This window comes from Trachurus trachurus (assembly GCF_905171665.1).
Source record: "Trachurus trachurus genome assembly, chromosome: 1".
Lineage (NCBI taxonomy): Eukaryota > Metazoa > Chordata > Actinopteri > Carangiformes > Carangidae > Trachurus > Trachurus trachurus.
Genome location: NC_139891.1, coordinates 14,149,683 through 14,176,301, shown reverse-complemented (window position 1 = coordinate 14,176,301; position 26,619 = coordinate 14,149,683). Strand labels below are relative to the sequence as shown.

The 26,619-nt window shown below is 42.9% G+C and overlaps 1 protein-coding gene across 2 annotated transcripts in view; it reads right to left on the bottom strand.

The window, feature by feature from the left end:
- Positions 1–24,948, bottom strand: part of tnrc6c2 (trinucleotide repeat containing adaptor 6C2) — a 54,858-nt gene extending 29,910 nt beyond the window's left edge. Inside the window, exons 1-5 of one of the 2 annotated variants that reach the window (XM_083977101.1) lie at positions 24,892–24,933; positions 24,173–24,269; positions 11,633–11,733; positions 11,192–11,213; positions 938–1,342 (exon numbers count right to left, since the gene is read on the bottom strand). In XM_083977101.1, coding sequence (XP_083833227.1) covers positions 938–1,342; positions 11,192–11,213; positions 11,633–11,695 — 490 coding nt within the window. In that variant the 5' untranslated portion in view covers positions 11,696–11,733; positions 24,173–24,269; positions 24,892–24,933. Of the gene's footprint in view, positions 1–937; positions 1,343–11,191; positions 11,214–11,632; positions 11,734–24,172 lie in introns of both variants that reach the window. The other variant, XM_083977102.1, reaches the window with a different exon arrangement.
- Positions 24,949–26,619: the final 1,671 nt, after the last annotated feature.

The window sequence follows — 26,619 nt, the reverse complement described above, 5'->3', positions numbered from 1 at the left end:
GACTGCAAAATAGACATCAAAACTGAAGAAACCAAGGATGCCTTTTGGGAATAAATGATAAAAAAGAATAAAACAAACAGCTTGAGTTTGCTTGTGAAAAGAAAAAGATGGTCCATAAACTGAGACAAATATAGCTCTGGTAATGATAAAGAAAAAACAAACACACATGGCCAGCCTTAATCAACACGTTACTTGCATATAAATACACACCAGCCAACACAGGAAGATCACCTGAAGGTAGGTTTAGTGTGAGTGATCTTCGGGGCCACTGGTGAGTTCATTAAAATTATACCACTGGCTACAGAGGTCTGTGAGTCAAAGAAAAATGCATGCAGAGGCTGAAATAACTGAACTTTGTTTTTTTTCTCACTTTGATAAGCACATCTTAACAAGGTTTTCCTCGGCTTTGAAAGAATTTGGTGTTATTACTGCCACCGGTATTAGTACCAGCATCCAAACTTGCATAATAACAACAATGGCACAGACCTAGTTTAGAAACAAGCACACATCTATCAGAATCCCTTTAGAGGGGAAAAGCAGGGAAAGCAGCCAAATGAAAACAACTGAGAATTAAGACTTCAGTTTTAAATCAGTCAGCCCATCCAGATAATTATGGAGCTGTAACTTGTCGCTCTAATTCACCATCCATCCATTCATCCAAAAATCAAAGTGTGAGTAACAGCTTATGTTGAAGCAAAAAGTTAAAGGATGATTTACAAAAAGCTTAATGAGTGAAATTTCACAAGAAACGCAGTCAAAATACAGCCAAGCAGCACTTGAGTGAAATGTGAAAAATTATAGAAAATTAAACCGAATGACGATTTAAGATTTAAAAAAAGAAGAATTGCACACACCCACCATTCAAAAGGTCTAATATAAAAAATGATCAGAAATTGATTTGAGGATTTTTTTTTTTTTAAACTAAACTGACACAAACCTGGGTGGCGTTTGCCTGCAGTGGACGTGGCAGAGTTTGGGGTAGTGCTGCTGGTACTCGTAGAAGAAGAAGAGTAAGTTGAGGAGGAGGAAGAGGAGGAGGAGAGGGTGAGAGCGCTGAGGGCTCCTGCAGGCAATGGCTGGCCTCTCTTCAGTAGCTGCTTGTGCTCCTGCTGGCGGAAGCGTGGGGGCACCTCTCTGGGCGGGTAGCGAGCACTGGCAGAGGACAACTGGCACTGCTGCTGAGGGGGAGTCTGAGTCGGGAGCTGGCTACTGGAGGAGGCGCGCTTGCCATTGCCAGAAGAAGAAGAGGAGGAGGAGGAGGAGGAGAGGGGCAGCGTGGGGCTGGCGGGGTGGAGGTGGTGGGGTGGGCCGGGACTGGGCTTAGTGGGAGCAGGCTCTGGCACTGGATGGATACAATACACAGGCACACACGCATACACACATTCACACAAAAAGACACATGCAAAGTAGCAAGGTATTAATGTCTGGGTTAACGCACTATTAGTAATTATATATATCACAAATGATTCTTTCTAGGCACTGCTGACCATGGACAACCAGTGACAGAAAAATATCTCTGATGTTGAAATGTCTGTCGACCTCGATACAGTGATGTCTTCTTGAGCGTTAGTCTGGTTTTATTGATTTCTTAGAAACATAAATGACGTTCCCTCATATCATCACAACTTGACCATGCGACTGGAAAGCAAAGCACAAAGAATGACCATCCTATCCAGTCATATTATGGCTGCCCATGATAGAACAGAGGAGTACAATTATTGACAGTCAAAGTCCTATTCATGGGGAAGAACGATTAGCAGGTATATTTTACTTTCAACACATTGATGCATATACATATTTCTCTATAATACTCAGCAGCAAAACAAACTTATAACAATCTATTTGTATCTGCACTGTACTTGGGGGCAGACTATCCCTTTAAGCAAATTGCCTCATGCAGCCCGTTGTTGAACATATGTTATCGGCCCAGACGCACTCTATGGAAAGGTTATATTTTTTCTGGTGACAGAACACAGACACACAAACACACAAAGACACCTCCTTTCCTCTTCATTACACTCTTTTCACTCGGTCTTTCTTCACTCACACACACACACACACACACACACACACACACACACACACACACATACACATAAACACACACACCAACACTTCTCTGCTGGTTTGGCCTCAGTCTGACCCCTTTCCCTGTGGTTACAGTGACCAGCCAGCCGTCTAATTGAGCGTTAGCCTGAAAGGTGTTATTATTAGCAGGAGCTGGACAGCTAGAAACCAAACAGATTGGCTTGGGTAAAGTTTCCTCTCCAGGGTGCTGCAAGACTGGAGGGGTGAAAAAAAAACTGTCTGACCTATACGTGGAATAATTCCTATTGAGAAAACAAAAGGGTCTTGGTGCAAGTCTGTGGCTCTCTGCACCTTAGGAGTTGAGTTTAGGTTGAGAGGGAGACTGAAGTAGATCTGGTAGAGCACTACTCTACTTGAGAGTTCCCTGCTGTACAGAAATAGCTGCTTTCATACTGGCTGCCAATATTAACCTAAAGAACTGCCTTGAAGTGCAGCTCCTGATGAATAGTTGATGATGTTGTTTTCTATAATCCCTAGACGAATATGATACGATTTCGCAAACAACAGCTGAGACTGCCTTCATTGGAGGGAGGGGGGAGAGAGAGAAACAGAAAGCTTTTAAAAGAGGGAAATAAATGGGATAGAAATAATTTGTCAATTAACGCCTCAGTCCGTCCAGCGTGAGAGCCTGAACCGTGTCAGCGGCGGCTCTGTGCTGCAGTGCTGGCAATCAACTACGAAGTGACATGCATACACAGGCCAACACTGCCACACTGGAGGTTAAAGTAAATTCAGAGTGCGGAGGTATTCGCTTTGCCTGCCAAGAGCCTGTCTGAAACAGAGGCCCTCTCAGTGAGCACAACACTAATCCAGATGGCCGTCTACCTGCCGACACACAGAAAGAGCAGTGATACGAGGGAAACTCGAACGCCATTAACACAGACAAATCCAAAACCGATACATCTACAAAAGCTACATTAAGTATAGTATTTGGATTCAAGGCATTGTGTTCTTTTTGTATGTCTGCATTGGCCTCCTTCACAGACAGAGGTGCCTTTTGTACTTTTCTAGAAAACGTACAAATGCACTGCACACACATTCAGGCTGAAAGACACTTTCTCAGTGGTCTACGACCCCCCCCTCCCCGTTCTCTCAACCTCTGAGATTTTTAGTTAAACACACATGCGGAGGGAGCAGGCAGAGAGGGGAACAAGCCTGCCCCCTCCAGCAGTCTCTGACTGGCTGCTGGCTTGGAACTGCAGCTGGTGACGCACATCTCTGATTAAATTCAGCTCAGCCCGCCTGACGCTGCCTCGGCCAATCAGATAGTGGGAAGGTCAATACACGCCGCCCTACCCCCTTTCCTCTGTGTCCTCCCCAGTCCATTTCTAACAACCCCCCCTCTCTTCCTCCCCTGTCTTTCTATCAGTGTGTTGTTCCATAACCCCACAGTCCTGTATCTCCCTCCTTTCTTTTTCCTGTCTACCTGTCTTTCAGCCTGGTGTTCTCCTCTCATTCTCCCTCTGGGCCTTTATCCATGTCATCCCTTGTGTTTCCTTGTGTCTCCTTTCTTCCCATCTTATTTCTGTGCCTTTACATCTCCATCTCCCCCACTCCGAATCTCTACCTTTCACCCCACATCTATTTCCTCTTCCTTTTATCTCCTGCAACTCCAAACACTTTTTCTACCTGGAATTATTTTTTTGTCTCTTAATATTTATCTCCCTCTACCCCTACAGTTTGGTGTTTACAGACACAGAAGAAAAAGGTGCCTGGGCTCAAGGTGGTATTTTCCAATAGCCAGGAACTACCAGGATACAATCTGCATGAATGCTCACTCCACGAGCAGGAGCATTTCTGGTGACTGGGAAAATCTGTGTACAGAATACAGTCACATTACAAGCTCATACTTGTTGCTAGGGAGGAAATTTGTATACAACCAGCCAAGCCAGACTAGTGACTAACCTAATAAACGTCATTGTAAATACCATGCATGTAAAATACATTTAACAGGTATTTTAGCTTTCAATCTCTTTCTACACCTTTGCATTAAATCACAGTCACAAATCATTTTGTTGACTCAAACAAAGCCATTCCTTTTTCCTCTCACATACTGGAATGTAAATTCTTGAGATCCTGAAATGTCTTAGTTCCTGTGACAGTTTTGTCAGTCGGCTCAATGTTTAGTCAGACTGGTACAGGAAGCAGATGAGCTCAGAAGACATTCGGACAGACGCACAACTCCAATTCAAATATTTCTCATACACACCCTCCTTCATGCAGCTTGTGTTTGTGTTGTTGTTGTAGTAACAAGGGCGTTTTAACGCTGAAAATCCCTTATGTCACCGTTATTCATATCTTATTTCCAGTAGACAAGTGTGCTAGGTTTAAAAACCAAATTGCCGATTAAACCCATTAAATAACATTAGTTTATGTTTTGTGAAAAAAAAGCTAAAATTATTTTAGCCATCTTTAGTGTAATCTGTGAGATAGCAAAAATATCAAAAGTGAGAAAAATAGTCGGCCACATAGGGCGGACAGTGCTCCTCTAAGATTTGAACAAATGTAAATACGTTAACTGAGACACGTCTTTCACTGAGGAGGAGAGATCTATCCTCTTAATCCACGATGAATGGGTAAGTGCTTTTGAAGAGATGGGGGAGGGGTTCATAGAAAATGACTAGGAATGAATAAATTGTAGAAAAGTGGGGAAATCCCTCAGATGAGAGAGTGTCTGTGAAAGATTAAATGAGCAAAGTGAAGTTTATGCCGGTTACTCTCACTGCCAGTGAAAGGCAATGAAATCTACACTGTAAATTAGTGAAGTAGTATCTTATTGCATTTGTATTCAAATGACTAATAGCTTTTCAGAAACATCATTTCTCTTTTTACCAAGGGTTAGGGTTGCAGGTTTGTTTTGATAGCTACCAATCTAATACCTTACAGCACGCTTTTGAAATAAATCTACAAGATGATATTTTGAATGGTTTTATTTTGTTTTGTTTTTAAACAATGTTACACTTAATTGTTTGGTCAAATGGAAATTGTGTGGGAGTCTTAGTGACCCCTAATGCAGGAGATATAGATTCTTTTATGATCTTGGTAGAGATAGATATTATATACATTTTTGAATTAAAGCAGTCCATATTGTGAAAACCAAATGTAGGCTTTTACATGTTGCTGACCTTAGTATCTCCAATTGAAGTTGAAAAGGTCAGCCAATTAAATAGGCATTTGTATCGAGTGCACTGTAAATTCTATTAAACACTTGAGCTGAGGCGCTCTCTGCAACCTTGCACCAAACTTTTAATTATAGCTCTTCCTCACAGTAAATGGTTAATTACACACAATAAGAAAAACCGAGAGGGAGAAAAACGGCTGAAGAATAGAGAGTAAGTAAGCATAGACAAAGGGGAAAAAAAGCATACAAGGCAGCGGGATATATATAAAGCAATCGGATACAGTGTGTACAAGACATCACAGGCACGAGGGTAGGGAATGTGTTATTGGAAAGCACAACTGTGATTGGCTCCCTGAGCCTAGTGCCAGGCAGCGCAGGTTCCCACATCTCCTCTGTCTATTGTCTGCAGAGCCACTTTATTATGCAGCCGTGTTTACAGGAGAGGGAGGGATGGGCACAACACACAGGCCTATATATATATATATATGCCCTACACAATGGCGCATTTCTTAATCCAGTAAGCGCTGAGAGGCAGGAAAGGTAAATACAGCATGTTTTTAAATGGGTTTACATCTGTCTACAACCATCTCCTACATACTACTTTTCAGGTGGTTTTATGAAGGTACAATGGTGAGCACACTCTGTTTCTTTACCTTCTGCAAAGTCTCTACTGAAAACAGATTCTAATCAATACTTTTGGTCTAATATCCCAACATCTGGTGACAAATATTTTCTTTGACTTGGAAAAGTAAAAATAAATTCTAGTTAATAAAATCTCTAATCCTTTTAATGCAAGGTAGTGACAGAAATATTTATATTTATGTGATGTGTTACTGTGAAACATTACTGTAAAGTTAGTTTAGGGAGCAACCTATAGCAACTGTAATAAACATCTGAAGTGACTGATGTTGGAACTACAGGAGCTCAGAGAAATAAGACCTTGTTGTTTTGGCCGAGCAACCAAGAGGGCCCACATACATGCAAATGTACGTGCATGTGTTTATGCACAAAAGGGAGGGTCAAGTGGGTGTGTCTTGATGAGGTCCCATCTGTCAGTATTATAAGGAAAAACAGAAACTCCCTGGCTCACACACAAAATAAAAGGCAAAATTTCTCACCCCTCACCCTTCCTATAACGGGACGTTGCTATAGAGACTGACAGTTGTTTAACACACCTCGAGTTGCCTCCTGTGACCTCTTCCCATGCCACGCCTCTTTCACCCTCTCTAATTAGTGCCCTCCCCCTCCTAAGTCTCATTTGCGCATCTCAGCTATACCACAAGTCACCCCAAGAAATCTATTCTGCTTTTTAGCCCTAATAGCAGCTAACTTACTCTCTGGGTGAAGTGCTGAAAGAGGATCGCACTACACCTCCATCCGTGGTCAGTGCCCGGGGGCAACAACTGCCTGAGGACACACGCCTTTTAAAATTGATAAAATAGGTGGCGTGGCGTGATGCAAGGTATTGCAAACTTTTGAAGTCTGACAACCAAATGAGAAACACCGTCTCCCATAGGTAGAGCCCCAGGGTCATTAGAGCTTAGAGAGCCCAGTTAGTAATTGTGGTAGTACTCATTTGCGTCCCAATGTTAATATCCCATTCGTACGTCTTATATAATATGGCTAATACTCCACTTTATTATCATCTCACGATATATACAATTACTAGAAACAATTTCATGAGGTCGAATTTGCTGATGGAATAATATGGGAGCAAAGCATTTATTTTCTTTCTCTCTGTGGTCCAACAGCCATTTGACAATGGCCTGAGGGAGGAGCGAGAGGACTCCCTGATGAAGCCATACAGGCAGCCTTTGAACCTTATAGGCGCACGTATATGCAACAACCTTGCCCTCAAATCACAGGCTCAACTGTCATTCATATCAGCTGAGCTGCATCCTATTAATCTGCCTGATATTCGACACGGAGCAGCTCGCTGGTGGGGGAGGAGGAGATGATGGGGGAGGGGCGCGGAGGCACTGAACAAGCGCTCTTGTCAGCAGCTTGCGAGTGATCATACAACAGAGAGGAAAGCATTGTTTAAGTTTGTGTGCCACTCGCATTTCCTTTCTCTCTCTGCCCACGGTCTCTCCCTCCATCCCTCACTCCCCTCTAGCACTTGACATGCATGCGGGGTGAGCACACAGGGGGTAGAGAAAAAACAATTATGCTCGGCAGTCATAAATCCACAGGACGTAACTCACAAGCTATTCACTATTAATTCATTGAGTGTTTGTAAATGTGGTTAACAGAAGAGAAAAGCAGCTCCAATGCTAAAGTAAATTAGCCTCTAATTAGATTGTGATTCATGAAATTCCCTTTCAAAAGTGTTGACGCAATTAATAACATGTGAAATTGCAAATTAATCCAATGCAAAATTATGTGACACTCGCGCGTTTGTGTGCGTCTCTCGCCACTTCGAAAATTATAATGCTGTTATCACCGTGGTGACACCGTGTAAATATGTTTCTCCTCAGATACGGCCGCTGGGGCCGAGCATACTGCGAAGGAAATGAAACAGGCGGAAGAAAGAGCGTGGGTGAGGAGGAGAAGTGAGGGACAAGGCAGTGACAGGCATTACATTTGTTCTCTCACCTTTCTGCGGTGAAAAGTGCACAGGCAGCAATAAATTGCAAAGATTGCAGAGTTTCTGATTAACAGGGTTATGGGAATGATGCACTGTGGTTTGGCTGTGGTTTTCTGTGCTTGTGCGTAGCTCCTGTTTTATAAATTGCATTTGTGTAACTTCCTGCTTTGGCTATGTTTTCTCATAACATCAGTAATATTTGTGTGTGTGCGTTTGTTTGCATGCTAAGAGACTCAGTGGCTAGTATATTATTGCTTTAGTTGCTTTACAGCTCAACTGTGTAGCACTTGATTCAATCACTGAGAATAGATTGAAAGGCTCCGAGTCGCTGTAGCAGAAGTGCATGCATCTTTTAATGTCACTGCAGGCATCTGGGCGCACATACTGTGTAGCTTTACCAATATGTACATTTTTCATGCTCTCCTCTTCGTCAGTGTGTCTTGGGACAGGCAATGTTTTTTTGTCAAGGCTGCTGGGTTATGTGCAGCAGCCAAACTGACTGATTATGATTGCAGTCGTGGCAGCGATTGTGATGAAGCTTCGTGTGTGCTGGGGATGAATAATCAGCATCCCCCTGAGGTAATGGGGACCAAGAGGGAGGGCCCTGTATCAGAGGTCCAGCCTGTGCGTGGGGGGGTGGGGGGTTGGGGGGCAGTGGGACACTGCCTCCTGGAGCCCCACGTTCGGTGAAGCTCCATGCCTAATGGGGGGCAGAGAAGTTAATTCCACTGCACCGGAGCTTTATCTCATTTTCATACATATGAACGCGCCAGGCCGAGATCGATTACTGCAAACAAATTGAAATGCCTGGGACCAAGGAGGCCCGCAGAGAGAAAAGCAGAAAAAGACGGCGAGGATGGGGGAGGTGGCCTGCATGTGTATGTGTCTATGAATTTCTGAGAGTGTATAAGGGAGGCTGAATTCACTGATATGGATGGAAAGACACAAATCACTATCGCTTAGAGATTTTCTCTCTTCCTGCATATACACACACCTCTATTATTTAGTGTCACGCATGAAAACCCAACTCATTCCAGTTCATGCCACCTTCCTTTTAAGAGATATTGCAGATGGGAGGTTATGAGCAAACACACAGGAGTCTGGATAGCTCACACAACTATTAGCCTTCAAACAGGCCCTCTTTTCCCTTACTTTCTTTATCTCTCTGTCTGCATGAGCACCCACTACGTACACACAATCAGCTTCTCATTCTATGTCCTATTCTCTCTCTATCTCTCATTAAACATACCATAAAATAAATGTCCATGTCATTAGTCCTCTTCTATATTAGCACTGTCATTGACTCCCGATGGTCATTTTTGGCACTCATCTCAAGTGTTCACTGCTTCATTACTTTCTTTCCTCCTTCTCCTTCTTTCATTTTTGCTTTTATCTGGCCCTAGTATGCCCTGTTACACTTCCTCTTTCTTCCTGACTTTTACCCCCCCCCCCCCCTTCTCCTTTTTAGCCCCTGTCCCTGGGCCTCTCTTCTTTGCTGCAGAGTTTTCAATATTCCCTGACTGACTCTTAGCATTTCCTTCGCTGCTCCTGCCAGAAACGCTGGGTGCAGGCCCCATACACACACAATAATACAGCTTTAAACTGGTAGTTATTTTTATTCCATTTCAGCGTTCCCCATTGTGCCAGAGCAAAAATAAATGTGTCACAGTCTTAATTTCTCAGCTGTGCAGTAGTTACAATTCCTTAAATATAAGACACAAGGTCGAGACACAGATCTGCCTACATGGGTCTCATCTCAGAGTGTGTGGCAACTTCTATTGCCCACATAATCTTCTCAGTCACCACTACATGACAACAACCACAAACTTCTCCTTTTTCCTGGTCCAGTCCATAATGCTAGTCTTCTTCATGTTACAGAAAAACTCACATTAACCTGCCATTTCTCTTGCAATAAACCTAGTTAGACAAATGCAAGTGTGAAGCAGGGTGCCCCTGTGAAGAGCATCAATGTTTGGAGAATCTACCCTGTGTGCGTAATAGTACTTTATTGACACATTATCCGATCTCCTTGGTCTCCCCTGGTGTTGCCTTTTGTTCAGACACCCTATGTTAATACATAAAATAATAGGCTACTCTGCTTACAGATATCATATCATTTGGATTTCATTCCAATATAGAGTGGAGGAGTCTGAAATCTTTCCTCAGAGAAAAGCAGCATTAAATGTGATTTATTCAAATCAGAAGCAGCTCGCTTTGGAGCTCGGTTAATAGGCCAAGCTCAGGGACAGGGCAGTGAAACACAGGGAGGGTAATTAAATAGGCTGGTCAGAGTTCAAGGCAAGCTGTGGTGGCCTTTGTTAAAGCCCAACAGTTACACCCAGATGGCCAAGCTGCTGCTCAACGTGTGGGAGGAGAAACACGTGGGCTGACAGATACACCGAGGAGATTTAAAGTCGGCTCTACAAGCTCCATTTCTGCCATTTCTGACGTCTCCAACTGTAAATGCAGCAATCACTCCAAAGTGGGGTGATAAGTGAAAAGACAACAAACTAGCATGCTAAATGCAGGTCTGAAAGTCAACGGAGCACAATAAAAAGGAGTGTGAATTATGTATTATTATTATAATCAATAAAGATTAAGTTTAACGTCACAGCTGATTTTACAAACTCATTTTGAAGCAGGAAAAGCCTTCAGCTTACAGAGACAAACTGATGACTATATGCACTAAACTGTAGATGTGACCACACTATTTATTTCTTGCTAAAAAGAGCAACTAAATGCCAATATCAATATGCATATTGCATAAAGCAACGGTACTCAAATCCAGTGACTAAACAGATATTTGTACCTCTATCACCTCAATAATTCTCAGATTGAATACATTTAGAGCACAGGTCTGTCACCGGGAGCGCTGAGAATAGTAGACGCACCACTCGGTTTCCTGGTTCTGGATATTCACACAGAAAATCTATTTTGGCTTCTTAAAAGAGCACTAGGGGCACGTGAGGACACTTTTTCAGCCCTACCCTCTGCCTTTCAGCTCAACTCTATGCCCTCCTTTTATCCCACTCTTCTCCCCTGCTCTTCCCCCCCATCCTCCCATCCCCCTAACAACACCACACTGTTTGCTGTCTGGGTGCCCTCACGCTTCACTGCCTGGTGCTGGGGGCGTACTGGGCGTCACTGTGCATCATTCTGCATTAAACTCCACTGTATTCGAGTCAAATGGCACAATTGTGCATGCATGTGCAAACTGTGTGTGTCCATCTGTGCACAAGAATGCTAAATGCTGTGTGTGTATAATGCATAAATAATGTGTGTGTGTGCCTTTATGGGTCAATGTGTGTTAATCAGAGCTGATTAATACATATAAGTGGTTGGAGTGTAGTTTGAGACGGAAGAGAGGGTGTGGGCTACTTGATCATGACACTCACCTTTGGGTTTCTGATCAGCAGCCTGCACAAGGGAACAGAGAGAAGTACAATGAGAAACTTCATACAGCAAGGCCGACGGTTAACACCCATTCAAAACTGTAAACACTAAATGGTTTGACAAAACTTAGACTTTTACAGGAGCGTTTCCAAATATGTGTTCCAATCTTTTCAAGTCACTCGTGATTTTTCTCTGTTGAATGGCAGCCAGCAATGGACAGAAGAAATCTGTGGGTGTTTGTTTACTGGAAACTTGCAGGCTAAAAGTTTTAACAAATCAGCCAAAGCTATTGATTCTATAAAAAAGGACAACTAGAACAGACTGAGGGTTTAAAAACCAACAACTGTGTAACAACACAGTTTCAGCCCAAATGCCTGCTAGTTGACTCAAAAAAATTAGTGTACATGTTTGAGAACATGACTGTACACAGTTTGAACCTTTACCTTTTTCTGAGCAATGTCCTTCTTGGTCTTTTCTTCTTGTTTTTTCTTTTTCTTTTCTTCCATCAAATGGTTCTCTTTCTTCTGATGCAAGCTTCTCTCAGCTGTCCAACAAAAACAGGAAAGAGTAATGAGTGACACATGACACTCAAATGCTTAGCGTGTTTCAGTTTAACTTCTCTATCAAAACTGTGCTGACCCATGTGCAACACACATTTATGCAGGCACAGTCACTTCGAGGTAATTCAAATTCCACACAAAAATGCTTCTGCGCACACACACACGCACACACACACGCACACGCACGCACGCACGCACGCACACACAGAGCATATAAACTTTCAACCCCTTCCTTTTGATCCATGAGTGATTCAGAGCCAAAGTGCACTCAGTCTGGAAAAACTTTTCCATCCACAATCATCACTTCATATGAAAATCATGGCAGGCACTTCTGAGGAACACTTTCCCTCATGGTCAAAAACTGAAAAGGGGAAGATGGAAAGTGAGGACTAGAACGATACAAAAGAGGAAAAAAGAAAATGAAAAGAGCACAGAGAGAGATGAAGACGGAGAGAGTGGAGGCCGGTTGAAAAGGAGCTGGTTTTAAGAAAGCTAGAGATGGCAAGAAAATAAAAAGGCAAGGGATTAAAAGGACTGAAAGGAAGACAATGTAAGGGCCAAGCAACTGACAGAATAAGACACAAGGCCTTTTTTTTCTTACAAAGATCTGTTTTCAGTGGGTGTGAGTCAAACTAGCTAGATATCTAGCCTGAGGGCCAGAGAAACCAAGGGCTTCATTTCAGCCAGTATTTCCTTTGGCCGAGCCTCAGTGACAGCTCCTGGAAAGTATTAGAGGCATGAGCGGGGCCATAGGGGCTGAATGTGTGTGTGTTTAGTCTTCACTAAGAGCAATGGACGGCAATCTATAACGCAGCACAACAGACGTCATATCAAATCAATGATCGCACCCTCTAAAATGCGCCAATAAAATCAATTATCTCCAAGTCAGTCTAAAATGGTCTGTTTCTATTTGCTGACCGTTCTGTAAAGAGAGTATTTACACAGGCTGCCAACTTGAAAATATGTCATTTGACAAAAATGATCAACATCACTGTGCAGCAGAAAAATACTTTTGGTCAAGTTTCAACGCGAGTCCCACAAGAATGGAACTCAGTGAGGAAATATTAAAGAACTGAAAATGCTGCATATATTTCTTTGAGACTTATATTTTGGACAAATACTTTGCAATGTATTGTAGCGCCTCTTATGTACATAGTTATCCTGACTTGATAAGATATTAACATGTTGGATCACTATTAGCATTGTTATTATAATTGCAGTATAATAATAATTACTAAAATGTACTGAAAATGTTCAACAAGTAAATTAGCATCACGTTCTGTTTACATTTTAACCTCATAATAATAACAGTGCCAACATATCTTTGTCACAGATGAAGATAAGGGCCGAGTATCTGGGTTTGCCCTCTGCTAATACAAGAGTGAGGCACATGTACTGTTAACATTAGTATAATTCTTTTCCAAGTTGTAACGAACACACAGACGCGGTGAATGGACCTGTCACCTGCCCAGTGGGTACGCTACAAGTAGCAGCCCGGCTGTGAGATGTGACGGATCCCATTTACCAGTTTGCATGGCAGCTAGCAGCTCACCGCTTCTCCCTCTGTCTGTCCACTCTGTAAAGTGCATGTGATGACATGGCTTGTTGTGTGTCCTCAGTCCAAACAGAAAGACAAACTCGAGAAACAGTGGATAAGAGATCAATTGGCTTTTATCAGCGGGTTTGATTGTGTTTGAAAAAAAAAAACCTTGCTCATAGCTGCTAATTTTGGTGGTAAGGGGGTGTTAGGAGGCTGAAAAACCACCAGATGAAAAATATAGCTTTCTGTTATATTTTGACAAGACACAAAACAAACGCACACTGCTTGCCATGCTGCGTCTAGGAGAGACTGTGGCTGGTGGATGCTATCCAGTACCTAACATGACATTAACCACAGTAATTAACAACGGTAATCAACCATGGTTATAGTGATAATTAAAATTTAAACTGTAATACTAACCCAATTTCCCCTATGATACAGTGTGACACTGGTAACCGTTTCATCACTACTCCTGACCACTGCATTTGTGTTGGAGAGACTTTTTTTTAACAGTTAACTGATCTTCTTGTCAATAAATCAACTGTCAACTGCAATGCATGAATGCATTTGAATGTTGCCCTGGTAACAAGTAGGTTTCTTCTCAGATTTCTATATGACCTAAAGATCAAACATTTTCTGTTTCAGCATATTTAAGATATGACCTTTACTATTTTCACATTTTTAAAGTGCAAACTTTTATTTGATTTACTTGAAGGAAGAAATTGTAAAATAAATCAATAATAAAAAATCATTAGTTAAAGCACTGACGCTGATCATGTGTACTAAACATGGACTGCAAAATGTGTCAACAAAAGGCCTGGATATGAATCAGAATGTCAATGTATGAATGAATCATAATGCTCATAACAGAAGATTAATGAAAGGCCTGCCCCCCACTGTGCTGCCCACTGGCAGGGGGAGGGAGCTGCCAATCAGACAGACAGGGGAGGCCTCTAAGAGACTGTCTGATGCTGAGGGAATGTCTCTATAGGAGTAAGGGAAAGGAAGAAAGAGAGTAAGTAGACAAGGTTTAGACAGACAGGGTGACAGAGATAGAGAAAAGAGAGTGCTGCAGGGATGACACATTTTTGCAGGCCAACCTGGAAGTTACATCACAACACATTCCCACAACAAAAAGCCAATGGGGTTTTTTCTATTGTCTTTTGGATTACTGCACAAAATTAGCTCTGTGAAAAAGTTTGCTCAGCAATGAAATCTTCCAAAATGAGTACCAATTGTTTGAATCCTAATACAATCACCTGAAGTTAAAATGTTTTTTTAATATAATGTAAGTATAATGCATCTCTGTTGTCTCAATTAGCCACTTGTTAGCAAGTGTGAAAATGTCTTTCATGTTGTAGAATTATGTAAGAAAATGTCTTGAGCTTCTGTTAACTAAAGCCATGTAACCATACACCAATGAAATAAAGACAAACCTTCTGACAAGCAAAAATGCTAACTCTCTGGACTCATTCCTGCATCACTCTATTGAACTCTAGGGAAGTCTGCAAGACTAGTGGCCATGGCAGCAGGTTAAAATAGAAATTAATATCTCTATATTAGCTTTTTCTCCTCCATCTGGATTTTCTCTCACTCATTCCTCTTGTCATCATTCATTGCTCCCCCATGCTTTCCCTTTATCTTACATGCACACTAGCAGAGTCCTATTTCTGATACTGAGGAGTCTCCATGTGTGTCATTGTGCTATCCCAGCAGATGGGGAAAGGCAGCCCTAAGGTAATAATAGAAAGTCAGTTGTTTACTTCTGTTGTTTTTTTCTTCATTAGCAAGCCCACAGACTGAAGGACATCACAGGGATCTAAGGGGTAAAATACTGTTTTTAACTGTGCCATTTTTTCCCATTCATGCTAGTTATAGAGCTTTCTCACCACGACTGACTGTGTCATCCTGGTGGCCTCACTAGCATCTACTGCGGCTGTCAATCAACAAAGGAAACAAGGGTTGGGGAAATCAGATCAGAAGGATAAAACTACAACAATATCACACCTGCACAGGGAAAACGACTTATTATTTCCTATGTGTCAATACATTATAGATGTCTTACTATTAAATGTTTTTTAACGTATTGTACTGTAATTTTGGCCTGGTAGAAACGTTGCTATGTGTAATGTGAGAGAGCGGACAGTTGTCTTTTGGGCTGATGTAGTCACTGCTAAAGTTAGCTTTCCTCCTGGCCTCCACTGCCCCGACATACCCCCGCCCTCTCCGAGTACTGCTGACACAAGCATCTCCTCAGCAGTGACCCTGGGGTGTCTCTCTGCCATCGTCTAGCATCAGGTTTACCCTCACTGGCAGTGTGACACTGCAATTAGGCAAAATATGTCACGTTTTGAGGTTAGTGACCTACAAGGCCACAGTGTGTCATTCAATCTCCCCTTACATCCAAAGGTCTTGGATCATAACACATCCAATGACTATCAGCAGCACTACTGCTAACCAGTCAGTACTGTAATTACTCAACTCTTGCCTCTGACTACCTTTACAAACAGGACATTAGCCCTAATGGAAAATAAATATATTCAAAAACAAAAACAACAATACATGACAAGAAATATTGAAACCACACATGAACTTGTGCTGTCTAACCAAAGAAAAGATAAATATAATTGCAAAGACAGTCTTTCAGTACATTCACACAGGGACTAAAAGCAAGAGCCAAGGCTAGCCCAGTGAAATGGAAAAAAAAAAAAAATCCTAAAATTGTAAGCTAGCAAGCTGTTCACCAGCACATCCAAGAGTCAGCTAGATTTTTTTCAGTTACAAATGTGTGTGAAGCTGGCAGACATTTCCACTCTGTTAGTCCAGAATCATCTATATGGTTGTTAACCCGCAATGTCTTTTTTTATTTTTCTACATTATTTAAAAACACATAACTTTAAATGTGTTGGAAATTACTTCTATCACAACTGCATTAGCCATTTCCCCCCACTTCCAATCCCGGTGGTGTTAAGCTAAACTAAGCATGTGATAGGGCTAGACCTTTATATAGAATGAACAGGTATTTAGAAAAATCCTTTCATTCTTGTCCAACTCTCAATTTTAGAACATAATATCAATTTTCCAATCAGCAGTCTCTAGTGGAACTGGTGCTAGAATAGGGCCACAGACAAAACTGACGTTTTTCATGCATCTCTACGAGAAATACTGCATATGAGGGCTTGGATTTTATTCTTTCTTCTTCTTTAAACCCCGACCCAACCACTGATCTTCCATTGACCGAGTGGCTTTTCTTCACAATACAGAGCTGAATAGAAAAAAAAAATCAAGTCTCAGCAAAATGTGGCCGCTGGGGAATTGTGAATAAATTGTATGGCGAGGCAGGACCCTCTCTTCCTGTGCTGCAAAAGACGGTTCCATGTCCTGGGACTACAGGGCAAAGATATAGGGGAGGATGCATGACAACAGGAACACACTGTACAGGAATGAAGAGGCTAGAAACCGACACAGTCACATGAAAACACAGACACACACACGCAGGCAAGCTTGATGCACACAGGCGGGAGGCAGTCTGTCTGAAGCCTGCCTTTTTCTGCCAGGGATGCAGAGACGAGGGAGGCGGGAGGAGGAGAAGAAGAGATGAGGATGGTTGGGGTGGGGGGTAGAAAGCAGACGCAGAGCAACACCAATTAAGAACGACAGCCGCCGGAGAACCAGACAGGGCCCAGAGAGAAAGAAGAGAGACTACGCTGGAAAGACAGAAAGAATCGTCACTGGAGAAATGGAGTTGGGGGGGGGGGGGGGGAACTGAACGAAGGCAACGCTATTGAGGCTGGCAGACAAGGAAGTGGGTGTGGGGCGCACTGAAATATCCACGCACCTTCATCGCTTCTATCTAGAGACGCAGGGAGGAAAAAGAGGAGAGAGAGAGGGAGAAGGGGAAAACCATACAAGGCTGATAGAAGAGTATAAAAAAGGAAAGACGCAGCTTCACTTGTGTTGAGACTGAGCAAGACAAAGGGAGAGAGACACTGAGGGACAACTTGAAAAGGAAGAGCAAGGGAAACACGTAGCTTTCGTGTGTTCTGAACGGCTGTCAGACCGACCACAGAGACGACACCAATCACAAAAGCAGGAGGAAGAAAAATAGGAGAGCCTTTCCTCTCTCAGCCAAAGCAGTAATATGGTCAGGTCGTGGCCACCAAGTGTGGCAAATCCACTCCCCACCACTATTACCATTCACTCAGCCAAGCGTTCCTGTGGCATTAGAGAAGCCACAGGACTCTCCTGAGCCTTATTACATGGAACATTATCATGGACAGCCCTGGGGAATAATTCCTCAATACCTGCTACTGCTGCTGCTACAGACCTCAACTACACTCCGCAAACATGTGTGGGTGTGCATTTGTGTGTACTCAACCTGAATGGCTCGGGGAAAACAAGCCCGTAAATTCCACAGTTGAGAAGCAGTAATAACAATGTTGTTGTTGTTGTTGTTGCTGCCGGTGTGCTGTGTGTTTCCATCCTTCGGTCACACTAAAACAGTCTCACAGTCCGTAGGCATCCTGCTTTCTTTCAGCAGGTGGAGAAAGTGGCTTGTGAAAATATACACAGCACTTCATTGCTACTAGGATGGACTTACTCAATGAACTATGGCGGAAATATTCTAGGTTGGTGGAATCTGAAGACGAGGCGCTGGGCTGAGGGGTAACCCGGTGGGTGGAGAGCGGTGATGAAGGGGTGGGTGGGGGGCGAGACAGAGAAAGAAAAAGTCAAAGAATCAGGTAGTGAGAAAGTCAGAGCTGTGCTATAAATAACAGCTTTGAGGTTTGCCTCCAGAAAATTAGCTCCGAGTGTCTTGGCTGCTTCCTCTGCCAAGTCGATATGAAACTTTAACGCGGTGGCAGCTCATTAAATAGGAAAACAGCACAATGCACGAGACCAAGCAGGCCTGCTCCCTGCCAGCACCACAGCTAAAGCTTGTTGAATTCAAGAAGAAGCTGTCAAGCTTAGCCGAGTCTGCTGGGGTGCGTGTTTGTCTTTGCGTCTGACTGCTTTGTATTAATGACAATATGTGGCTGTGCATGTTGTGCATGTGCCTGTATATTATGCATATTTATTTTAATCCGTGTGCTCCAATCCCATCTCAGAGGCTTTGAGGTGAAGGTCTGGATAATTATGAAGTGCTATTAGCGTCAATGCAATAGCTGACCCGTCATGATTAACCTGAAGGAGTTCCTCAAACTTTTCACTCAAGACTAAAACTGAGTATCTCACAGTGTGCACTGCTTTTTCACTGGCCGGCAGCCAGCAGCTCAACCTCTTCTGGGACAAGTTACATAGCTCTGGTCAACACAATGATCACCCACTCAATAAATCAATGCTCAGTCTATATAGTGTACAAGCCTGTAAGTAACTATAGCAACAATACTCACCACCGGTTAAAATTTCCTTTTCAAAAAACTTGTTCTTCTCTTCTGCTTTCTTTGGTAACTAGCCATGGTACAGCAATGTAGCCAGAGTTGTTCTGTGGTTGAAAATAGACAACTAGACACACAAGCTCTTTGTCCTTTTCTTTGTGCAGTTAAACTCAAACACTACTTTTACTTAGTTTATATGCTAATCACCTGACCACTGTTTCACAATCTTAGAAATGTTTCCAGTGTGATGGCATGCAGAGACTTCATCAGTCAGTCTTTCAGAAAATGTAAAATCTTTGTAACCTGCATTCAAAGGGATAATTCAGTGATGTGGCTTGGGGGGGGGGGGGGGGGGGGGGATACAGGAAACAGGTAAACATGGTTCACAGTAGTGTGCAACTTTCCTTTTCTTATGTTCAAGAGTAAGCCACAAGCAGGGACTGAGAACGGTGTTTAACTTCTGTTTCAAAGGCCATACAGTCCGCCATCAAGCTGTCAAAATCAGAGGAACTGGACTAAATCAAGGAACACTCACCTACACACACAATGCCACAAATGAGCTAATTGCCTGGGTGATACTGCCCTGAAGATTACTTTGACACAGTCGCCCCCATATATACACTCACACACTGTTAGTAAACAATTCACTGGCTGTCAACAGTCTAAGCAATAATATAGACCCTGAAAGAGAGACAGAAAATAAGTGCTGCGTTTTGTTGTGCGAACAAAGCCTGCTCTGATGCAAGGAGGACAGAGAGAAAGAGAAAGAGAAAGAGAAGGAAAGCAGAAGAGAGTTGTGAGTGACAGCCCCCTCCACAAAGCTGCAGGGATGATGGCTAGGATGTGGGAACTCTGCACATCTTTAAGACATGGGAAGCACAAAGGTAAACATGCATATGGAATAAAAAATATCTAGTTTTTTACTACTGAAAACTGAGAATTAGGTATCCGTCATCCTCTGTTCACTTATGAAATAGTTCTTAAAATACTGAGAATAATACTAATAACTACAGCAATTTCAGTATCAAAACATTAACAAAGAAGGTACGATATTATGTGCTGGGCTACAAGCGGCCTTGCCCCAACAATTAAATCAGCTATTAATTAGAAGAAAATAAAACTTTTCTAACCAAATTAAATTTGGTGATTCAACAAAGTCCCAATTCAAACATCACAAAAAATTGTTGATCATTACGAGCAGTCCTGTTTAATCAAAACACTGTTCTTACAAATGTGCTCTACCAATCAAAATAAACAGTCAAAGTAAATACTTCAACTTCATTGACTGTACTCAAGTTGACATTAAAGCAATAAAACTGTCCAGACAGCAAACAAATGACCTGAGCTTACTAGTGTTAAGCCATAGCCCCAGTGTTGGGGCAGACGGCGCACATGCTAGTGCTATTTACCGAGGGCTTTGGAAATGCTCTAGTCCTGTTACATAATGAGGGAGGCCGTCTAATATTGGTTTGGAGCAGGAAAAAGGGAACATTGTAGGTTGGACGTCCTGCAAATTCTCTGTCAGCTTCCATGTGATGTCCCTCTCCCTCTTTCCACGTTTCTCCAATTAGCCGACATGGAGCAGAGGGAGGGAAGGAGGCCCCCACAAAACCACGGCACATTGAACATTCCCCTGGACCCCTGCCAAGACTCACAGGCAGCAGCTCGTCAGTTTCAGCTTCGTTTCCCCCATCCCCCCTGCTTCCATCATGGCCTGGCTTTACCCTTGGCGGGGCCTCTAAGCCCCTGCCCCCTCCACTGGCATACAAGTTGGGCAAGGAGGGGTGAGGGGTGGGGTGGGAGGGTTATACAGACCCCCAAGCCTCTCCGACACCCATAGGACTATTTGGTTACAACCCTCTCTATCCGACACCTTCAACGCACAAAAACCCTGAGTGACTTCATAATGAACACACGTTTAATCCATGTTTATCTTTGTACACAAGACTACAGAAGCAAATATCAGGTGCCTGCTCTTTAAATACTTTAAACCCCTCATCTAAATGACTATGCGTTATTTCACCTATTAAAAAGAAAATGCAGCTTACACTCTTACACACTTGCAATGAGGATGTGTTTAGTTTAGGGCTGAGAGTGTACTAGAAGATAAGATTATCAGTATTATAACAAGGGATCACGGTCTCATACCGAAGCAGATCGGTGTCAGACCTGTGGTGAACCCTGGTCCAGACCATGCAGACCCAGGCTGGAGAAACCGCAGAGATCATTAAGATTATTATTTCACAAGGAAGAAAACGCCAGTCTCGCCAATCCTGTACACCACAAACGCTGAAGAAAAATACAGAAAACCTGCGAGTGCCAAAGTCATGCTGGGCTCTAGGAAATATTAATGACAGATGAATACGTTTGTTTTCAACCCCGGGATACTGAGACTATTTCTGGCTTCCTGGCTACCTATCGTCACTATTGCCAACACCACAGCCAACATGCACCCCACCTCCTTGCTGGTTTGCGCACAACTACACAAACATTCTCCGTTTAGTACAATGGCCACACCAAACACAATTGCCTGGCAAGTCTTTATCCTGTCCCCCCCTACTTCAAAATAGCCATCCACAGAGCAGAGGAAGAGGGTAATGGCTTTTGGCAGCCTCCCATTGAATCCAGCTGATTCTCCTGTCAGCGCCCCCCCACCCCCTGCTGGAGCAGCACCCTGTGGTGGTGTTAAGTGCGTTATCTATCAGGGCTGTACCAGTTGTTTGAAAAGCCTCATAATCACAGACTCAGTAACAACCATGGTTAGACCTGGGCTAAGGTCAAGCATGAGGAAAAGGGATAGGCAACACAAGGCACGTGGGAAGGCTTGTGGGAATCACCAAGGTCAAAACCGTTATGTCTGAGAAAGGAGAAGAAAGAACTTTTTTATTATTAATATGAATTTGCATACCATCGCTGAGACACAAATCAAAACATGGCAACCAAACACCATGTGCAGGTTAACAGTGCCAGACCCATTCCAGTTACATTTGGTCCGTTAGTGGAAACCAGGCTAATGAGAGCAACCTGAGGACTGGGCTGGTGTTCATGTTCCGTCTTTAAAGGGTCAGATGAGGGGAAGCAAACTTTGTGTTTCCCTTTAAATAAATGATCCTGTCTCTTTGGTGATAAGGGGCTGCAGATGGAGTTACTGCCAGGGTTTGTCCTCATGGCTTTGTTACAATACGCTCTAATCAAAACAGTGTCGAGATGCCAACAGCCTACAGCCTGGTTGGATCCAGAGCCAACGTGGGTTATGGGTTTCCTGCTAGTGAGCTGCCAAAATGGCAAAATAAAACTGTAATATAATTCATTGAGTCTAGGACCCAGGGAGAGAATGAATTTCTCATTTTGGGTCTTTTTGCACCAGAAAAGAACCAATTATACCTCTCAAGATTGAGAGGGAATTTGGAGTTCTGCATTTTCTTTGTGTCCAGTTACACATGCTTACATAGAAATATATTGTTATCCATCCAAGTTTTATCCGACCCCATAGACTCACAGATGTTTTTCAAAGGGTTCAAAAAAAGAAACGCAGTTGACGTCTTCACTGCAATGTAACGCGTCATGTCTCTTGTTAAACTACAGCCTTGGTGACCTAATGCCCGGACAAACTCCAAATGTGCCCTTGTGACCCCTAAGCTGAGCCATCTGCTGCGGCTATAATGGTAGCCAAGGTGCTAAAACTGTTGTGACTGGGAAGGGTTAAGCCTAACTATATGGTTATTTCAGAAAACTAGCAGCCTCCCTCCTCCTCTTACCAGGCTTTAGGTCTTTCTTCTCCCCCCCATTCACTTGTTTTACATACAGACTAGAGGGCCCCTGCAACATCTTTTCACAGCCACCCTCTTACTGCGTGCTTGTCAGCCTTTTGGAAAGATGAGCATCTGTAGAGAAGGGGGGACTCTTGATCCTGGGTAAGAACAGGGCTCTCTCTGTGTGTGTGTCTGTGAGTCAACTGGGTGTCTAGGGCAATCAGGAGGCAGCTCACAACCTGATTAACAACTGCAGGGCATTAACCAACTGCCAGGACTTTGAGCTGGACATAAATGGTCACACACTCCCATGGCAAAAAAAAACAACAGGCATTCCACGTGTGTCGTCACCGGCCCCTTCAGATCCAAACACACACAACACATCGGAAAACACGCTTACATTCCAAGGCATGGCACCGACGACATGGATGCAAATGTGAACAACACACCACCATACACGCACACACAAATAAATGCAATGTATGTGTGCCACCGCTGCTCACGCGCATTTTTCATTTCATCACCTCACTGGTGTGTGACGATACAGATAAGACAGTGGTGACAGAGATGTCAGGGGGGGAGGGAGGAAAAGGGGGTTTGAAATTGAACGGGAAATTATGTACTTCAATTAAGACACGCGGTGGAGATATTAAAAGCTATACTCCAGTGCCTGGGGACAGGATGCAGGAAGGGGGATGCAATGGAAGGCGACAGTTCAATCAGAATCCCCGGCTCTCTCGGCGAGCCGCGGGATGGAAGAGAGGAGGGAAGAGAGACAGGACAGCTATGTTTAATAATGTACTTTGACTCAGTGTAGTGGAATGTACAATAGTGAGTGCAAGATACATGATGTGATAAAGCTATGAAATGAACCAAAGAGGAACGGCAGTCTGGGAGGGAAAAAAAATCCTGATGACATAAAAGAAAAACATTCAATAAAAGTATACTGTCCTGTTGTCATAATACAGTTCTAGTCTGCCAGCAATCAACCATAAAATGCATTGCGTCGTCAAAAAAAAGCCCATTTGCACACTATTACTTTCTAATAACTACGCAGACATTGAAAAAGACAAGGCACTGCTTGCAGTCAGTTCAAGAAATCATCACATTACACGCTCACATGTACAGAGTGTGTTCCAGTCCACTCAGCCAATCATGAAGGAGCTATGATATAACACAAAACTTCCCAACATTTCCACATCAATCCTTCTCCAATGAACACACACACTCAAGTTACAATCACCCTCACGTTGGACATCAGAAAACAAAACAAGGATGAATACCACTGACTGATCAGTAATTCATAAAGGGCTTTTCAGTGGACCCGACATCACACAAAACACTTCAATTTTGCAGGGGACACCCTCCAAATAAAAACCCTTCAGCATTTGGCGTGCACGCTGTAAAGGATTATGTTTCTGACATTAATATGCCAATCTAGTCTTATTTCTGGATATCTATGACATGAATGCATAGAAATATTAGCACCAAATATAGCAGATAATTGTTAGTGAGTGTTTCACTGATGTGGCACTTGCAAACGCCGGTTGAATTGAGAAGCATCACAGAGGCAAGAGAAAATAATGAAGCTATAATCATTCATTATTATTTTTGCTTAATTAATTTGACATTGTAGCTATAATCTATCCATTATTCTGTTGATCTCCAAACGCTGATCAGAAACAACATTAATCTATTCAACACACACACACACACATGATGAGAGCAGATATTCACACGAAACTCAACTCACCTTGCGTTAACCACTGCTTTGGCAGCTTTCAATGAAGAGTCGGTGCATGGCAGCAGAAAAAAAAGATGCAGAGGAGCAGCTATCTCCGACGTCTTTTCTGAAGTTACCCGTAAAGAGATGGAGCAGAGACTCAGACTTTACAGATAAGCCGACTGCTGCTGCTGAAGCAGCTTGCTGACAGGAGGATACCGAGGTAAACAGCGGCTACTCAGCCAGATATAACGTTACACACACAGCAAGTACGGTAATGTATGCTTTAAGCTAAGGAAAAAAATATAAATGCCGTGATGTTACACTCGAAAAAAAGAAAGAAAGAAACACAGTTTGTTAAAACGTCACGATAAAAAAGGGGGCGGGGAGGGGACCGGAGCACCACTAACAACAAAAACAAAAAAAACGGAACACGATTAAAATGACTTTTAAAAGCAGCTAAATTGTGTAAGCTGTCGTCAGCTGGTTGTAAGTCGTCGACCGTGGTGAGGTTTTGCAAACCAGAAAAATCAGGCAGCTTTCGTTAAGAAGGAAAAAAAAATCTCCGATGAGTTCTTGCGTATTAAGAGAGCGAGCAAGCCGACGGCCGTCAGCCAGCCAACTTGTTTTAAAGTGCAAAAAGAAATGTTTTGTTTTGTTTTGTTTTGTTTGTTTAAGTCGCCAGCTGGACGACTAGCGACGGTCTGGCTACCGCGGATGCAGAGAGAGAAACGACTCCGGGGAAATACATTGTGTGTGGATCCCGACAGTCATGGCAGGCAGGTTCAGTGAGCTCTCGTTGACAGTGGTCTCGCAGCCATTTTGTTCAAACTAACAACACTGCAGCAGTCTCCCTCTCCTCCTCCCAGAGAGCACACAGACCAGGAAGTGCCCCCCAGATACGTCACTCCCGACCAACCAAAACACCAGACGCTAGCTCCGCCCATCAACCCCCACCCACCGTCCTCCCCCCCAAACCTCCTCACGGCCACGGAGGAGGGAGGCTGGACAGACAGGCAGCAGCAGCAGCTCATATTTCCAAAGTAATTGCTGAAGCATGCAGCAAAGACTGTGCGCTTAAAAAAAAGAGAAAAGAAACAAATGTGACTCTGTTGTAGGTTTTGGGAGGATGATACTAGACTGCAAAATATAAACCACCACACAGAATATCCAATTGTAATGCTGGAGAGGCAGTATGACTGAGATGACAGCATTTGTATAATTAAATAACAAGTAGTTAAAGCATACAGTATGTTGCTATTTCTGTTCTATTAAGTGTTTCATTGCATTAGCCTACATATTAAACTGTATTTGCCGCTAGCAACAATGAAGACCCTAAATCATTTTATTAAAGCTGCTAAATCAATATTGTGTTTCTAAACTCATCATTATTCAGTGCTCATAACTTTAATGTGTTACTTTAAACTTGCCTCTCTTCTCAGGCTCATTTTATGCAACTTGCCCAGTACCAAGTGACAAACAGCCAATGTGACAAGTGTCGAGAATGAGGAATTTACCAGCCAAGGCACCAGATCTTGGTGGTAACCAAAATAGGAGCAATAGGAGAGTAAAATGTGAGTCCAATATTGGACACAAACAGGGCCCCATAATGAATGCTGAGGTTGTTCTGGGTCTGATTGTTGTGCAAATAAGCAGCTGTTTTCTAACACGTTCACCTTGTCAACTTAAATGGGGGCAATATGTTCGTGTTGTGTATAAAGCTCCTTGCCCTGCCTCCAAGTGGCCAAAAAGTCATTAATACAGCTGTATGGAAAAGTAGCAATTAGCTAGTGAAAGGTATGTAGCCTTTCACTTATAATTCTACTTAAGGAGTAGCCCCTTTCCAGCTACTTTCTACCTACTAAAGCATGGAAAAGCGACATTTTAATATTAAATCTGGTATATGTAAAACATATTTTTAGTCACTTTTGGATAATTGAATCCATTACAGTTATCAAATTTTAGAAACATGATATGGATTGTGTGTAAAAGTTTGGTCTTCTTTACAACAAAAACATTTCAAGCAAAGTGTAGCTATTGAAATATATAAGATAGTAGAAAAAGGAATACTTTCACTATACTGGCTCTGCTATATATAAAACACCATATTCCATGTGACTCAAGACCAAAATAGCGCAAAAGAGTACAGAAATAGAGAAGACTCATAAAAGTCTACACTGGTTTGGATCTTGCATCATGAACTTTATTTGGGGACTCAAATGTCTCTGAAAGGGCTTACCCCAAGTTTCTCTACCTAAGATGACCTTTGTCAAGACTCTCTTGATCACATGATGTCCAGAAACATGGGCCGATAAATCCAGGCCATTCACAACATGATGGATGAGGTCGCCCTTGTGCCCTGAACCACGTCTGCAGCTGTCTAAGAGAAAGAAAATGCAGCTCCTGTCCATTCTCTGCACTCCTTTCTCATGGAAATGACCGCTCCATGCACAGACAAACACACACAGACACACTCA